The 18,557-nt window shown below is 45.9% G+C and overlaps 1 protein-coding gene across 5 annotated transcripts in view; it reads left to right on the plus strand.

Annotated features, from left to right (window-relative positions):
• Window positions 1–18,557, plus strand: part of sorcs2 (sortilin-related VPS10 domain containing receptor 2) — a 658,785-nt gene that overhangs the window by 107,393 nt on the left and 532,835 nt on the right. For all 5 annotated transcript variants that reach the window (XM_078407113.1, XM_078407120.1, XM_078407131.1 and 2 more), the window contains exon 2: window positions 8,296–8,363. In XM_078407113.1, coding sequence (XP_078263239.1) covers window positions 8,296–8,363 — 68 coding nt within the window. The remainder of the gene's footprint in view (window positions 1–8,295; window positions 8,364–18,557) is intronic.

Consider the following 18,557-nt stretch of genomic DNA (forward strand, 5'->3'; position numbering starts at 1 on the left):
TGAATGCGAGTCTCCTACAGAAATGGATTTGAAAGCTTATGCCATTCTTCAAGTTGCGCATTCACGCTGTCCCTGGCACATCCTGCCCGACAAAGCTGCTTTGTCCTGTTGCCACAAAAAAAAGGGGATACAGTGGGCTTTTTTGAGCAGCTGCGTCACCCAGTTTCCCACCTCCAGTTTGGCGAGCAGCTTCGCAGAAATGTTTGACATTGGCAGCTCACAGAGAGTGTGAAAACAAGCACTGACCACAGACATTGCGCTGGTTCCACGCCAATAACTCGGCTGCCAACCAGGCCCTGCCTGACTCTGCTGGTGCTGCCCCTGTGGTCACACGGATGGAAGCTGTTCCCTTCAAGGCAACTACAATGTGGGGCTTCATTTTTTGACAAGTGCAATATGCTCTTCCACTTCAATCTATTAGGGCTCGTCAATCCCCTAAATCTATTGGGGACCCTCCTGGGATTGGATATATTCCATAAAATCTGTCACAGGCTTGATACACGATGGAGAAAAATTAATGAAATTTTCCAGATGGCTTTACAGTTGAATTATCATTCATTTTTTGTTACCGGCAAAGTAGTTTTAATGTGAAGAATGTTGAAACCTAAGGTATCACAAAATGCTGGAGCAACTCAACGGGCCAGGCAGCATCTCTGGAGAGAAGGAATGGGTGACGTTTCGGATCGAGACCCTTCATCAGACTGAAGAAGGGTCTCGACCCGAAACGTCACCCATTCCTTCTCTCCAGAGATGCTGCCTGACCCGCTGAGTTGCTCCAGCATTTTGTGATCCTTTCGATTTGTACCAGCATCTGCAGTTATTTTCCTACACAATGTTGAAATGTACCTTTCTCTTTTGTGAATAGTCAAATATTCTTCTTTTCCTTCCCATCCTTCTTCTTCCTCTTCTTCCCTTATTCCTCACAGCGCACAGTCAATTATTAAAAATATTAACTTAAGGTAACCTCTACATTTGTAAAAAAAAAATGTTGAGCTTGAAGAAACTAAAAAGTAAGATATAGAAACACACAATCTTCAGAGCAGAAGATCCAAAGAGTAAAGATGCAAATTTGTGAGCAAATTGGATGTATGTGGAATCACAGTGTGGAGAGAACTGATGATGACAAGAAAGTGTTTTGGATGGATGGAAAACAGTATGAGTTCGATGAGACCACTGCAGACAGTTTAAGATATGGATCCAATTCAAACCATGGGGATGGAAGAAGGGGTAAGGGTAGGATTAAGATGCAAGCAACACTATTGTAAAAGAGATCGCCCATAAATTCACTGGAGTGTAGAAGGATGAGAGTGGATCTTATAGAAACATATAGAATTATAAAAAGGGCTGGACAAGCTAGATGCAGGATTTTCCCCCCCAATGTTAGGGGAGGTCCAGAACCAGGGGCCACACAGTCTAAGAATAAAGGGGAGGCCATTTAAAACTGAGATGAGAAAAAAACTTTTTCACCCAGAGAGTTGTGAATTTGTGGAATTCTCTGCCACGGAAGGCAGTGGAGGCCAATTGACTGGATGAATTTAAAAGAGAGTTAGATAGAGCTCCAGGGGCCAGCGGAATCAAGGGATATGGGCACGGATTACTGATTGTGGATGATCAGCCATGATCACAATGAATGGCGGTGCTGGCTCGAAGGGCCTCCTCCTGCACCTATTTTCTATGTTTCTATGTCGTAATTTTGGTTCTTGGGCTATCATGGAAAGCGAAGGCTGTTTTTTGGAACAACATGTATGTTAGTAAGGAAAGGAAAAAAAACACAGATCTCTCAGCCCAGATATACTAAAGCAATAATTTGCTATATTTGACATCCCTGAATCTTGACTGCAGATCACGACAAAGGCTATGATTACGATTGAAATAAGTGGTGTGGGGATGGGGATAAAGTTGCACAGTATAAGAGAGAACTGCACAACGATTTAGCAAATGCTTAGCAACAGCTGCTGTTCACTAAGACAAATTAAAATGCATGCACTGTTTGCAAACTTCTGTCTAATGGCTTTCCTTGTTTTGGAAAGTTGCATAATACCAACAGAAACTTGCCAAAAATGTGTGGATGAGGTTTTATGTGTGGTAGCAGTATGAATCAAATGGTTTTCCTTTTGTGCTCCTTAATAGTGATATTTAGATAAGAAAACGCTAACATTTTGCTTGGGCAGCTCCCAACCCATGGGTATGAATATTGATTTCGCTAACTTCAAGTAACCCCTGCATTCCCTTTCCCTCCATCCCTCCCCCACCCAAGTCACACCAGCTTCTCGTTCTCACCTAGCAAACAGCTACCGATGGCTTGTTTTCTTTATCTATGCGACTTTTTTGCATATCTTTCATTCATTTGTTCTATATCTCTCCGCATTATCGTCTATATCGCTCGTTTCCCTTTCCCGTGACTTTCAGTCTGAAGAAGGATTCTCGCCTCGAAAAGTCACCCATTCCTTCTCTCCAGTGAACAGCAGCTGTTGCTAAGCATTTGCTAAATCGTTGAGCAGTTCTCTCTTATACTGTGCAACTTTATCCCCATCCCCACACCACTTATTTCAATCGTAATCATAGCCTTTGTCGTGATCTGCAGTCAAGATTCAGGGATGTCAAATATAGCGTCTGATATTTTTGCAATATGTCAGGACCATGTGTTAATATGATTGTTGTTATAACAGATAGTGGGCGGCACGGTGGCGCAGCGGTAGAGTTGCTGCCTTACAGCGAACGCAGCGCCGGACACTCAGGTTCGATCCTGACTACGGGCGCCGTCTGTAGGAGTTTGTACGTTCTCCCCGTGACCTGCGTGGGTTTTCTCTGAGATCTTCGGTTTCCTCCCACACTCCAAAGACGTACAGTTTTGTAGGTTAAGTGACTGGGTAAATGTAAAAATTGTCCCTAATGTGTGTAGGATAGTGTTAATGTGCGGGGATTGCTGGGAGGCGCGGACTTGGTGGGCCGAAGGGCCTGTTTCCGCGCTGTATCTCTAAATCTAAAAAAAATAGTTCACTCACTCCCCCTGTACTCATTAACCCTTTCAAACAATCAAGAGACTTCTAAAAGCTGTGCACTGTTTATTTAATTTAATTTCTTTTTCTTTTTCACCTCTTCTGGTGCTCGGATATAACCAATGGCGGCATGCTGTCATCCAGTGCTATGCTCGCGTTTTCAATAGGCAATAGTTGAGGATAGTTAGCCCACTAACTTCCACGATACCCTCAAATTCACCTGCACTATCTCTGATACCTCTCTCCCCTTTCTTGATCTCTCTGTCTCCATCACAGGGGACAGAGTATCGACTCACGTCTGCCACAAACCTACTGGCTCCCATAGTTGTCTGGACTGCAAGTCCTCTCACTCTCTTACAAAGACGCTATCCCCGTACTCTCAATTCCACCGCAACCGCAGGAGATGCAGCACCTGCCCTTATCATATCATATCATATATCTACAGCCGGAAACAGGCCTTTTCGGCCCTCCAAGTCCGTGCCGCCCAGTGATCCCCGTACATTAACACTATCCTACACCCACTAGGGACAATTTTTACATTTACCCAGCCAATTAACCTACATACCTGTACGTCTTTGGAGTGTGGGAGGAAACCGAAGATCTCGGAGAAAACCCACGCAGGTCACGGGGAGAACGTACAAACTCCGTACAGACGGTGCCTGTAGTCAGGATCGAACCTGAGTCTAAGGCGCCGCATTCGCTGTAAGGCAGCAAGGGGAGAGGAGAGGGTGCTGCACCAATGCAGGAGAGCTTTGGGCCCAACGGGTCCACTTGGTCTAGTATGCGTTAAACCAGCCTAGAGTCAAATGGATCTCCTGGTTGCTAGCCACTTCAAGTCCATTTCCCATTGGACCCGGTTGTTGCTAATGATGCTGAGGCTTGGCCTCTCCCCCAGCCTGTCAGCTTGTTAAAGGGATCAAAGCGACATCTGAGGGAAGGGCTGATCCTGGTGACCATGTGGATTAATCTGTTGAGAAGGCTTTGCTGAAGAGAGCAGTAAGGTCCTGACATTAGCTTGGTGGCTAATTTAGCTCACCGATCTGGTTTACAAGGAGATACAGTGGATATTTTTAAGGCAGAGAGAGATAGATTCTTGATTAGTACAGGTGTTCGAGGTGATGGGGAGAAGGCAGGAGAATAGGGTTAGGGGGGAGAGATAGATCAGCCATGATTGAATGGTGGCGTAGACTTGATGGGCTGAATGGCCTAATTCTGCTCCTTCCACTTGTTACCATATGACCTAAAATATCTCTAATTTCTCACTCCCTCTTGCATTCCAGACACTGTTTGAATGAACGACAAGCGAGGTCATGATTGTGCTCATTGAAGCTGGTCTGTGATCATACAACCTGCCAACAATAGTTATGACTCATGTACGGATGATGTTACCGGGAGTGAAATAAAGAAAAAAAGATCCAACATTTATAGAATATCTCAGTATGTACATAACTGAAGAGTCGATGTTTAAATAGATCAGCCATAATCATAATGAATAGGGCAGGCAGTTAGAAACCTACTCTGGGCTCTATGTTTCCGTTTTCTTCTTAATAGACACATAGAAAAACAGAGAATAGGTGCAGGAGGAGGCCATTTGGCCCTTCGAGCCAGCACAGCCATTCATTGTGATCATGGCTGATCATCCACAATCAGTAACCCGTGTCAGCCTTCTCCGCATATCCCTTGATTCCGCTAGCCCCGAGAGCTCTATCTAACTCTCTTTTAAATTCATCCAGTGAATTGACCTCCACTGCCCTCTGTGGCAGAGGATTCCACAAATTCACAATGCTCTGGGTGAATTTTTTTTTTCTCATCTCAGTTTTAAATGGTCTCCCCCTTTATTCTTAGACTGTGTGGCCCCTGGTTCTGGACTCCCCCAACATTGGGAACATTTTTCCTGCATCTAGCTTGTCCGGTCCTTTTATAATTTTATATGTCTCGATAAGATCCCCTCTCATCCTTCTAAATTCCAGTGAATACAAACCCAGTCTTTCCAATCTTTCCTCATATGACAGTCCCGCCATCCCGGGGATCAACCTGGCGAACCTACGCTGCATTGCCTCAATAGCGACGTTCTTGTGTTTAATGGACTAAGGTTTGTTGCTTGGACAGACACGGCATACTTGCTAGGAAGGTTTCATCGACATAATGAGTGGTATCGATCATTCACCGATTTGAATCATTCTGGTTGAGGGAGGAATGCAAGACAAGGTGAAGGATGCTTCCTTTCCTGTTTATTTGGATGTTACACTGGAATCCTTGGCAAGTTTGGGGCTCCATATCTGAGGAAGGATGTGCTGTCATTGGAGAGGGTCCAGAGAAGGTTTATGATCCCTGGGATGATTGTGCTCACGTATGAGGAGCGTTTGATGGTTTCGGGCTTATACCTGCTGGAGTTTGGAAGGACGAATCGGGATCTCATTGCAACCTGTCGAATAACGAAATGCCTGGATGGAGTGGATGAATGGAGGATGTGATTTGTTTTTTAGATTTAGAGATATAGCGCGGAAACAGGCCCTTCGGCCCACCGAAGGACGTTCTTGCCTTAGAGGGAGTACAGAGAAGGTTCACCAGATTGATCCCTGGGATGGCGGGACTTTCATATGAGGAAAGACTGGATAGACTGGGCTTGTACTCGCTGGAATTTAGAAGACTGAGGGGGGATCTTATAGAAACATATAAAATTCTTAAGGGGTTGGAGAGGCTAGATGCGGGAAGATTATTCCCGATGTTGGGGGAGTCCAGAACCAGGGGTCACAGCTTAAGGATAAGGGGGAAGTCTTTTAGGACCGAGATGAGAAAACATTTCTTCACACAGAGAGTGATGAGTCTGTGGAATTCTCTGCCACAGAAGGTAGTTGAGGCCAGTTCATTGGCTATATTTAAGAGGGAGTTAGATGTGGCCCTTTTTGCTAAAGGGATCAGGGGGTATGGAGAGAAGGCAGGTACAGGCTACTGAGCTGGATGATCAGCCATGATCATATTGAATGGCGGTGCAGGCTCGAAGTGCCGAATGGCCTACTCCTGCACCTATTTTCTATGTTTCTATGAGTCCGTGCCGCCCAGCGATCCCCGCACATTAACACTATCCTACACACACTAGGGACAATTTACATTTACCAAGCCAATTAACCTACATACCTGTACGTATTTGGAGTGTGGGAGGAAACCGAAGATCTCGGAGAAAACCCACGCAGGTCACGGGGAGAACGTACAAACTCCGTACAGACGGCGCCCGTAGTCAGGATCGAACCTGAGTCCCCGGCGCTGCATTCGCTGTAAGGCAGCAACTCTACCGCTGCGCCACCGTGCTGCCCTGTTTCCAGTAGTGGGAGAGTCTAGGACCAGAGGGCAGAGCCTCAGAATAAAAGGGACGTGCCTTTAGAATAGAGATGAGGAGGAACATCTTTAGCCAGAGTTGGTGAATCTGTGGAATTCATTGACAAAGATAGCTGTGGAGGTCACATCATTTGGTATTTTTAAAGTGGAGATTGATAGATTTTTCATTAGGATGGCTGTCCAAAGTTTATGGGGAGAAGGCAGGTGAATGGGGTTGGGCGGTCATGGTGGTGGCGCAGCGGTAGAGTTGTTGCCTTACAGTTAATGCAGCACTGGAGACCCGGGTTCGATCCCGACTACGGGTGCTGTCTGTACGAAGTTTGTACGTTCTCCCCGTGACCTGCCTGGATTTTCTCCGAGATCTTCGGTTTCCTCCCACACTCCAAAGACGTACAGGTATGTTGCTTAATTGGCTTGGTAAATGTTAAAAAAATGTCCCTCGTGGGTGTTGGATAGTGTTAAAAATTGTCCCTAGTGGGTGAAAAAGGATACTTCCAATATAATCCCTGGTGGACTCTTCGGAAGTGATGCCCACAAGATGCAAAATACAAGAGAGAAAAGTAGATTAGCCATGATTGAATGGCGGAGCAGACTCAATAGGCCAAATGTTCTAATTCTGCCCGATGTCTTATGGTCTTAAAACACTGGACCAAGGAATTGTTCATTTTGAATACAAAAAAAAATCTGACTGTTCCTCCACAATTAGCATTTTGGCAAAGTGTACAAGTGACTCTCGTGAAGAAGCATCTATTCATGGCCAACGTTTTGCACCAGAGCCAATCTTGTGGCACCAATACTATGAATGCTAAGTTTTGGAATGGGCAGAGTACATTTCTTGAAAGGTTGCATTAAATGATGTGTTACAGCCTATGACTAAATGTGCAATGCTGAATAAAGATGGGAGTGAGAGGGCCAAAATAATTCCTTCATATAGTCCAGGTTTGATGGACGAGCGGCCGATTTATGTGTATGAAGGAACTGCAGATGTTGGTTCAAACCAAAAGTAGTCACAAAATGCTGGAGTAACTCAGCGGGACAGGCAGCATCTCCGGAGAGAAGGAATGGGTGACGTTTCAGGTCGAGACCCTTATGATGTAGTACTCAGTATATTTTGTGTCAGCATGTGACTAACCGTTGAGGAAACTCAGCCAGTCAACTTGTTAACTCTTTCCTTGCGCAATGAGTACACAAATTCCACTTCTAACCCAGTTACCAAATGGCAGCAAAGACTGGAATCCTTCGATCCTTGGTTGACTTTGCTAGTGTGATTTAACACTTGCCCACTGCATATAATGTGAAAATGTTGCCCTTTGTGTTATTTGAATCTATCTACTAAAAGTCTCGTTTGTTTGTTTGATTGTTCCTGAACTACAGCCAAAACGGTACACGATAGCGCGACAATTTTAGGCCCACCTTAATCACCGTCGTCCCTTTGGTGCTAATGGAAGATGTTTCATTGAAATTGGTGTTATATTTTTTAAGTCATTCACATTTTAAAGTTTAAATCTATCTCCTTGGGAGGGAGGGGGATGGAGGGAAGGGGGTGGGGGGAGGGAGGATAAGGGAGGTTGAGGGGGATGGAGTGGGGGGGAGGGGGAGGGAGAGGGGAAGGGGAGAGGAGAGGGTGCTGCACCAATGCAGGAGAGCTTTGGGCCCAACGTGTCCACTTGGTCTAGTATGCGTTAAACCAGCCTAGAGTCAAATGGGCATTTTCCTTAGATTAATTTCATAAATACTCCTGAAAATCAAAGTTTTGCACTGCTTTAGTCCTTTGGAAATGAAATCTGCTGTCTTTGCTCAAAGCTGACCAACGGAGTCGGCTCTTAACCAGATTCGTGGTTCAGGGCCAAATAGGGATGGACAATAAATGTTGGAAATGTCATGCCTCCCCACCCTGCAACTGAATAAATACAAATTTGCACAGGTTACTCGCTCACTTTGCTCCCACTGTGTTTTGCAGGTGATCCTGATTCTCACCAAGTTGTTCCATTCAGATATGGGAAAAGTTTTGGAAAGTTCTTTGTGGAGGTAAGCTACCTTTTTTTCATTTAACGTAGATTAACGGTGCCAACAAACATACGCACGCACCGTTTCCCAGAGTGAGGATAGGAAAAGAGCAAGGAATGATTCTGACAACGGACGGGCAAGAGACGGGCTTAGTCTCTTTAATATTGAATATTTGTGCTTTAGTGTTGATTGATGCAACAAACAATACAGAGGATTAAAGGGTTTTGAGTTTGAAGATTGTCTTTTGAGTATCATGCTCATTCAATGCAGGACTTTTGAACGCAATATTTTTTTGAATTTGGTTTCAAGTTGTAAATCAGCAGATCCAGTCACCGTGAAGTCTTATGATACTGTCTGTCTGCAATTAATTATTGACCAAAGGCTTTTCTGGAGGCACTGAATTTAACACATGGTTACCAGTGACTGGATTATTACTGCCTTCAATGCTATGTGGAGACCGCTCCCTGTTTCTATTTCTTTTTAGTTTGTGACCAGATTTCAAATGGGATCAGGAATTAACATTTTACCGTTCAATAATGCTAATACATTATGTCTTCCATTCACTTCAATTGTAAGCGCTCTTTCTACGGCCAAATGTCTTCCTCAAGTACAGAACTCCATTTGAAGGAATTAACTTGAAAGCACTCGCATGTGTATAGCTCCCTAAAACAATCTACCGACATCCCAAAGGCCTCTGCAACTCATCGACACAGAGTCATAGAGTGACACAGTGTGGAAACAGGCCCTTCGGCCCAACTTGCCCACACCGGCCAACATGTCCCAACTACACTAGTTCCACCTGCCTGCATTTGGTCCATATCCTTCCAAACCTGTCCCATCCATGTACCTGTCTAACTGTTTCTCAAAAATTGGGATAGTCCCAGCCTCAACTACCTCCTCTGGCAGCTTGTTCCATACACCCACCACCCTTTGTGTGAAAAAGTTACCCTTCAGATTCCTATTAAATCTTTTCCCCTTCACCTGAAACCTATGTCCTCTGGTCCTCGATTCACCTACTCTGGGCAAGAGACTCTGTGCATCTACCCGATCTATTCCTCTCAAGATTTTGTACACGCCCAAAGGTGTTTACATTTAAAATAGTTCAAGAAATGTATTGGCCAATCATCATCAAACTCAAGCATGATATTAGTCAAATAATTATTGATGTTAGTGGAGAGATAAGTATCAGCCAGAACTTCATGGAGAATACTCCTGATCATCAAATATTATCATGGGATGGGATCGATTGCACCAGATTGAGAGAGCAGACAGGGTCTAGATTTAAACAACTCATCAAGAAACACAGCAACTATTTATTCCTATGCGCCTGTGTGCTGTAATCTCTGGAGTGGAGCTTGAACCAAAAACGTAGTACGCAATATAGTACAGGTGCCCCTGTGGAATGGCCATTCACATGATGGAAATTCACCCAGAATTTCTATCTGGAGGTGAGCTTCCTTTCTATTTAATGTAGAATATATTTGGAGATGTAAGATAATATTGACATTCGCAGAATTGTTACATTATAAATGACCCAGGAGACCAACCCAATGCCTTTGATTCTACAATCCTTCTGTTGTCAAATGCCTCAACGATTTTTACCGCTCCACCGCACTGCTGTAACGTCACAGCCCCATACATGATAGTGAGCGCAAAGACACGTCTTGCATCAGGATGCATGTACCATCGAGAACCACATACGTTTGCAGATGTCACACATTTGTACCAAGGCCTGGTACAAATTTGGCACCAAGGCAGGGCCTTAATACTGCTTGGTACCAAGGCTATGGCTACTTTGGTGACCCAGGATAAGAACGCTCATCGTTTCATACATGCATTTCACATGGCATTCTAGAGATAAAGGCAACGTTAGTTTTTCACACTCTTTCTGCGCAGACACACTCTTGCTCTGTAATTTTTAAACTTGCAGGCCTTTGTCTGTTTCCCCCCATTTCTGTGGCAGCTCTGTAATACCAGAATGGTGCTCTGAGGGAGCTTTCATCCTGGCTCAGGATGATTTCATCCTCCAGCATCCAGGACAGGGGCGGTGGGTGGCGGTGGCTGATTCCAAAGGTTGACAATGCACCAGCAATGAAGCGTTAGCAGGGCCACAGGCACAGGTTAAATTGTGCAGTCATGTCAGTATATTCTCAGATGTGAATTGTTTGGACTGGAGGTAGGGGTGCCAACTATCTCGCTCCCAAATAAGGGACAAGATGACATCACCGCCCCGCGCCCCACGTGAACTCTCCCAGCCGGCGTGCACGTGCTCCCACTTTACCAATGGCGACCGCCCGGGCTGGGAGGTGGTCATTAGGCGCCGCCTAGGCTTCCGGGCCTACAGTGTCCGGGCCTACAATGTCCGGGCCTACAGTGTCCGGGCTTACACTGTCCGGGCCTACACTGTCCGGGCCTACAGTGTCCGGGAATACAGATGCTGTCTGTACGGAGTTTGTACGTTTTCCCCCACGTCTGGGGCCTGGGTCGGTGCCAAGGAGGCGTCCGGGGAGGACCCAGCCGCGATAGTGGAGAGGCCGGTGCGGCGGACGCTGATGGCGCCGACCGACGGATGAAGACGAACCACATGGAGTGAGGATGTCGCTGCTGAAGAAGGGAACAAAGGAGGACCCGGCGTGGGGGGGAGCACCGTGAGGGGGGTGGGGGGGCAGAGCAACGGGGACCCGGCATGGGGGGACTGCCGTGAAGGAGAGGGGAAAGGGGGGAAGAACAAAGGGGGGGGGGAATTTGTAACTTTGTAAGCGCCCTTTATGTGGCGACTATATGTATACCTTGCAAGCAAAGAATTTCACTGTGACAATAAAGTACTCAATTCAATTCAATAATGTTTCTTTGGTTACACCTGGATGTGATAACTCCATTAAGATCAGTGGAATCACATGTAGTAGCTCTCAAGGCAACAAGGTCTCGTTTTGAGATATCCGGTCCCAAGTCGAATCATCTCATTTGGTGCATGGTGCCAAACAGGAGCCCACAACCCAACCCAGCACTTATCATCTGAGTGCCTCTTCTCATTCACTGCTGATTCAGAACTGACTAAACATTCTACACAGCGCAGGTTCCAAGCAGTTGACATCTAAAGTGGCAGTCAAAAGACCCCAACTTCCATTCATGTCTGAAATAAAAGGTTTCCAATGATTAACTTTTTCAGTCAGAGAGTTGTGAATCTGTGGAATTCTCTGCCTCAGAAGGCAGTGGAGGCCAATTCTCTGGATGCTTTCAAGAGAGAGCTAGGTAGAGCTCTTAAAGATAGCGGAGTCAGGGGGTATGGGGAGAAGGCAGGAACGGGGTACTGATTGTGAATGATCAGCCATGATCACATTGAATGGCGGTGCTGGCTCGAAGGGCCAAATGGCCTCCTCCTGCACCTATTGTCTATTGTCTATTAAGGTATTGACCTGACTGATAATTGAAAATTGTGAAATTTAATCTAATTCATTATCATAACCATTCGCACAGAGTCTATGGGGATTAACTTCAAGTGTATTTGATATGTCTGCTGAACTCTTGCCTCATGTCTGTTTCAGTTTATGGTATTTCAGTTTCCTTAAAGCAAATGATAGCTGGTGAGTGTGTGTGTGTGTTTATCCCTCGCCCATGGGTGTTTCAGTTATTTATTTTTCCCTTCATATGCAAGGTAGACAAACAGTTAATTTGCCCCGTGGCCTCTGCCATTGCTCCGTGCAACAGTCTGAGGAAGAGTCTCGACCCCAAACGTCACCGATTGCTTCTCTCTATAGGGCGGCCACGGTGGCGCAGCGGTAGAGTCGCTGCCTTACAGCGCTTGCAGGGCCGGAGACCCTGGTTCGATCCCGACAGCGGTTGCTGTCTGTACGGAGTTTGTGCGTTCTCTCCGTGACCTGCGTGGGTTTACTCCGAGATCTTCGGTTTCCTCCCACACTCCAAAAATGCACAGGTTTGTAGGTTGATTGGCTTGGTATAAATGTAAATTGTCTCTTGTGTGTGTAGGATACTGTTAATGTGCGGGGATCGCTGGTCAGTGTGGACTCGGTGGGCCGCATGTGAAGTCAAGTTTATTTGTCACATACACATAAATGTGCAGTGAAATGAAAGATTACCCACAGTCCAATAACAAGAGCAATAAAAATAAGCAATAACACACACAATCAAACTTTCTGTGCTGTATCTCTAAGTTAAACTAAACTAAAGAAGATGCTGCTTGTCCCGCTGAGTTACTCCAGCATTTTGTGCCTCGCAACAGTCATTAAGGTGCATTTGAGAATTCTCTGACTACGTACCAGTTCCTTTGTCATTCTTCATCTGTGAGAAACCTCTGAGCCTGGGAAATGAAGTATGATCATGGTTGCAGGTAGTTCTACTGTAACTGGATGGTTGTGTTCCCGAGAAAACTTGTTTTGTAGAATATTGTCAGACTAAAAACAGTAATGTTAATGGTGAACAGGGGATTGAGGACTAAAAAGTTTCAGAGACACAAAATCTTTTTCTTGCAGATTTTTTCAAACATCATTTTTTTTAAATTACAAATTTAATTTAAGTTACTGCAAGCTAAAAAATATTAAAGGCTGCGTCTTGCAAGGTTTAAATCGAGTATCATTGCACGAGTATCAATGGAAGCCATTGCTTCTCAATTTCAATCGTCTGAATACTGAGGGAAGGTTATTTTTGTCCTTATTCACAAAATGCTGGAGTAACTCAGCAGGCCAGGCAGCATCTCGGGAGAGAAGGAATGGGTGACGTTTCGGGTCGAGACCCTTCTTCAGATTGATGTCAGGGGGGCGGGACAAAGGAAGGATATAGGTGGAGACAGGAAGATAGAGGGAGATCTGGGAAGGGGGAGGGGAAGAGAGGGACAGAGGAACTATCTCCTGAGATGCTGCCTGACCTGCTGAGTTACTCCAGCATTTTGTGAATAAATACCTTCGATTTGTACCAGCATCTGCAGTTATCTTCTTATCATCATCATCATATATATACAGCCGGAAACAGGCCTTTTCGGCCCTCCAAGTCCGTGCCGCCCAGTGATCCCCGTACATTAACACTATCCTACACCCACTATGGACAATTTTTACATTTACCCAGCCAATTAACCTACATACCTGTACGTCTTTGGAGTGTGGGAGGAAACCGAAGATCTCGGAGAAAACCCACGCAGGTCACGGGGAGAACGTACAAACTCCTTACAGTGCAGCACCCGTAGTCAGGATCGAACCTGAGTCTCCGGCGCTGCATTCGCTGTAAAGCAGCAACTCTACCGCTGCGCTACCGTGCCGCCCTACTACTTATACTACCTATACTACTTATTTTTGTCCTTGACTTCTTTCCCCAAGGCAGGTTTGTTTCCGCTAGTCAATTTCCAAAATAACTTTGAAGTGGTTCTCTAAATCCTGATCAAAATCACAACTATAACCAATTTGGCCTGCGTCGTGCCAATAGTTTCCCAAATCCATCAATCTTGTTATATCTAATTTGTTATATGGAAGCACGCAATCGAAGGTGTGATCGCAGGTAGACGCAGAATGCTGGAGTAACTCAGCGGGTCGGGCAGCATCTCAGGAGAGAAGGAAGGGGCGACTTTTTGGGTCGAGACCCTTCTTCAGACTCTTCTTCGACCTGTGTGTGATGCTGTTTTATATCGCTTTCACTATTTCACTCCAAGCCTGCCGCTACTCTGTACGTTTCAAAGTACATGCTCCTCTGTCACTTGGGGAACCCTGGGAAATCTTCAGGAAGAGTAAGATGCCATCAGGTTGATGTTCCAATTGAGCAGCAGGATGCCGTTTGCGAGCAGATTTATGTCTCGGTAGACTCGGGCATGCGACTCATTAGCAGCTTGCGATTGTAAAGAAGCAGTGGGGCTGCTTGTGGGCCCACAGCTGCTCCCCATGAAATGAGAGATGCCGCACATCAGTGGATATTATCGCTGCAGTGAAACTCTGCTACTCCGCGATCAGATTGTTCTGCAATCCTGATCATTTGGTACCTGGCTCACCAGGCACTGTTTCCTGTGCTCCTGTTAAAACACCTCGGCCCACAGTCCATTTTAAACTTGGGTTTGCTAGAATATTTGTTACACTAATATGTAGCATTTTTAAAAAAAGAATTAAGAGCTTGTCAGAGTGTTAATTGCAATAACATCTCTAAGCTAAACAACTAAACAGGTTCAAGGCATTGATCTCCACTGAGGAGATCAATGCCTTGAACCTGTTTAGTTGTTTAGCTTAGAGATACAGCGCGGAAACAGGCCCTTCGGGCCACCGAGTCAGCGCCGACCAGCGATCCCCGGACATTAACACTATCTTACACCCACTAGGATACAACACAACAAGGGCGGCACGGTGGCACAGCGGTAGAGTTGCTGCCTTACAGCGAAGGCAGTGCCCGGAGACCTGGGTTCCATCCCGACTACGGGTGCTGTCTGTACGGAGTTTGTACGTTCTCCCCGTGATCGCGTGGGTTTTCTCCGAGATCTTCGGTCTTCGGTTTCCTCCCACACTCCAAGGACGTGCAGGTTTGTAGGTTAATTGGCTTGTTAAAATGTAAAAATTGTCCCTAGTGGGTGTAGGATAGTGTTAATGTGCGGGGATCGCTGGCTGGCGTGGGCCGAAAGGGCCTATTTCCGTGCTATATCTCTCAACTAAGTAAAGCCGATTAACCTACAAACCTACGCATCTTTGGAGTGCGGGAGGAAACCGAAGATCTCGGCGAAAACCCACGCAGGTCACGGGGAGAACGTAAAACTCTGTACAGACAGCATCCGTAGTCGGGATCGAACCCGGGTCTCTGGCGCTGCATTCGCTGTAAGGCAGCAACTCTACCGCTGCGCCACTGTGACCGCCCACTTTTAAGAACATAATGAAAATTGAACCCCTAAAACAAGTTGCCGTGGGACATCACTGTCTGCCTCCAGTCTATTAGAATACCAGAACAACATCTTTGCTCACTTTTTCCTGCTCCTCAAACAGCTGCCAGTTCAATAATCTGTCTTCAATTCTGTGAACTTCGACATCGGCAGTAAGCCTCTTACCTGGGATTTCTTTAAATACCTCTGAAAGCCCATGTAAATAACATCTCCAGACAATCTCCTCTTTGCTAATTTAGTCTCCTCTTGGAAGAATTCAATTCATCAGGCGAAATTTTCAATTGAATTTCTCTTGTAAATGTAAAAAGAAATGAAGATGCTGAGCACAAAATGCTGGAGTAACTCAGCGGGACAGGCAGCATCCCCAGAGAGAAGGAATGGGTGACCTTTTGGGTTGAGACCCTTTTTCAGATTGAGAGTCAGGGGAGAGGGAAACTGGAGATAAGGAAGTGTAAGGTGTGAAAACGACACATCAAAGGAGATGCGATCAAGGAAAATGTAGAACAGATCATTGTTAGCTAGGAGAAGGTGATAACAAAGCAAACGGAGATAAAATGTAATCAGGGGACAGTCAGACTGGTCGGAGAACTTGGAGGGGGGAGGGGTGGAGAGAGAGGGAAAGCAAGGGCTACTTGAAGTTAGAGAAATCAATGTGCATACCACTGGGATGTAAGCTACCCAAGCGAAATATGAGGTGCTGTTCCTCCAATTTGCGCTGGGTCTCACTCTGACAATGGAGGAGGCCCAGGACAATAGACAATAGGTGCAGGAGGAGGCCATTCGGCCCTTCGAGCCAGCACCGCCATTCAATGTGATCATGGCTGATCATTACCAATCAGTACCCCGTTCCTGCCTTCTCCCCATACCCCCTGACTCCGCTATCCTTAAGAGCTCTATCTAGCTCTCTCTTGAATGCATTCAGAGAATTGGCCTCCACTGCCTTCTGAGGCAGAGAATTCCACAGATTCACAACTCTCTGACTGAAAAAGTTTTTCCTCATCTCAGTTCTAAATGGCCTACCCCTTATTCTTAAACTGTGGCCCCTTGTTCTGGACTCCCCCAACATTGGGAACATGTTTCCTGCCTCCAACGTATCCAACCCCTTCATGATCTTATACGTTTCGATAAGATCTCCTCTCATCCTTCTAAATTCCAGTGTATACAAGCCTAGCAGACAGAAAGGTCAGTGTGGCAATGGGAGGGGGAGTTAAAATGTTTACAAACCGGGAGATCGGGTAGGTTTAGGCGGACTGAGCGGAGGCGTTCAGCGAAACGATGGCCGAGCCAGCACTTAGTCTCGCCGATATGTAGGAATCCACACCTTCCCCTCACTAGCGTTGGTTCATTCTACATTTTCCTTGATCCTCGTCCCCTTTGATGACTCGTTGTGTTACTCCAGCTTTTTGTGTCAATCTTAGATTTAAGCCAGCACCTGCAGTTCCCTCCTACACAGAAAGGTCAGTACTGGAATGGGAGGGGGAGTTAAAGTGCTTAGCAATGGGGAGATCATGCAGCTTAAGTGGACCTGGAGATTAATTGAAATGGTTGAATTTGATGTTGAATGCCAAAGGCTACAAAGTAGAAGATGAGGCATTGTACCTCAAGCCTCAGTTAGTCCTTATTGAATAGTGTAGGACTCCACTGACAGACGGGCCAGAGTGGGAGGGGAATGGAGAATTAAAGTGACAGGCAACTGGAGGCTGCTGTAAATTGTTAATGCTGCTCCATAAAGCAGTCACCTCATCTGCATTTAGTCATCGTCATAGAGTGGTACAGTCTGGAGTCAGGCCCTTCGGCCCAACTTGCCCACACTGACCAACATGTCCCAGCTACACTAGTCCCACCTGCCTGCGCTTGGTCCATATCCCTCCAAACCTGTCCTATCCATGTACCTGTCTAACTGTTTCTTAAACGTTGGGATAGTCTCATCCTCAACCACCTCCTCTGGCAGCTGGTTCCATACACCCACCACCCTTTGTGCGAAAATGTTACCCCTGTGCATCCACCCGATCTATTCCTCTCATGATCTTATACACTAGGCTGATCTTATATAGTCACATCCGATCAGAGGTATTATTTTTGTTCTATCCAGCCCTCGCCCACCTTCACTGCACAAAGAGTCATAGAGTGACAAAGTGCGGAAACAGGCCCTTCGGCCCAACTTGCCCACCGGCCAACATGTCCCAGCTACACTAGTCCCCCCCATCCGCATTCGGTCCTATCAATGTACTTGTCTAACTGTTTCTTAAACGTTGGGATCGTCCCAGCCTCAACTACCTCCTCCGGCAGCTTGTTCCACACATCCACCTCCCTTTGTGTGAAAAAGTTACCCCTCAGATCCCTACTAAATCTTTTCCCCTTCACCTTAATGACTCTCTCTGAATGCATTCAAGAGAGAGCTAGATAGAGCTCTTAAGGATAGCGGAGTCAGGGGGTATGGGGAGAAGGCAGGAACGGGGTACTGATTGAGAATGATCAGCCATGATCACATTGAATGTCGGTGCTGGCTCGAAGGGACGAATGGCCTACTCCTGCACCGATTGTCTATTGCCTATTGTCTATTAAACCTGTGTCCTCTGGTCCTCGATTCACCTACTCTTGGCAAGAGACTCTGTGCATCTAAGATAGCATAGTTAGCATAGTCAGATAACTTATTTCCTGACTTTCCCTTTGAGCTCGAAACATTGTCAATTGCTCTTTCCACAGAAGTTTAGTTTAGTTTAGTTTATTGTCACGCATACCGAGGTGCAGTGAAAAGCTTTTTGTTGCGAGCTATCCAGTCAGCAGAGACAATACGTGATTACAATCGATCCATTTACAGTGTATAGACGACACGTGATAAGGGACGATTGCTGTGTCTCTGGCATTTGTTTCATTTTGCATTTCCATCATGACTCTCACTGATCAGCTGAAAATATTCAATGTCTTTGTTCATTATGTTCTGATGTATTACCATTAGTACTTTGCTGAAACAGATGTTAGAGCAGTTAGTGTATAATTTCCTGGATTATTACTCTTAGCTTTCTTAAATAGCAGATGATGTTCACATATTTCCAACTGCCTGAGCAGTTGCTGCCTACTGTGGGATTTGTAATACTATATAGGTTATGTAGAAAAAAATGGAGAGCATATCACAGTAGAGATTAGAACAGAAATTGAAAGTGACAACTGAAAGTGTCCCATCCCCTCCCCTCTCTGCATTCCGCAGAGACCGTTCCCTCCGTAACTCCCTGGTCCACTCGTCCCTTCCTACCCAAACCACCCCATCCCCGGGCACTTTCCCCTGCAACCGCACGAGATGCAACACCTGTCCCATTACCTCCCCCCTCAACTTCATCCAAGGACCCAAACAGTCT

The sequence above is a fragment of the Rhinoraja longicauda genome, chromosome 1 (genome assembly GCF_053455715.1).
Source record: "Rhinoraja longicauda isolate Sanriku21f chromosome 1, sRhiLon1.1, whole genome shotgun sequence".
NCBI lineage: Eukaryota > Metazoa > Chordata > Chondrichthyes > Rajiformes > Arhynchobatidae > Rhinoraja > Rhinoraja longicauda.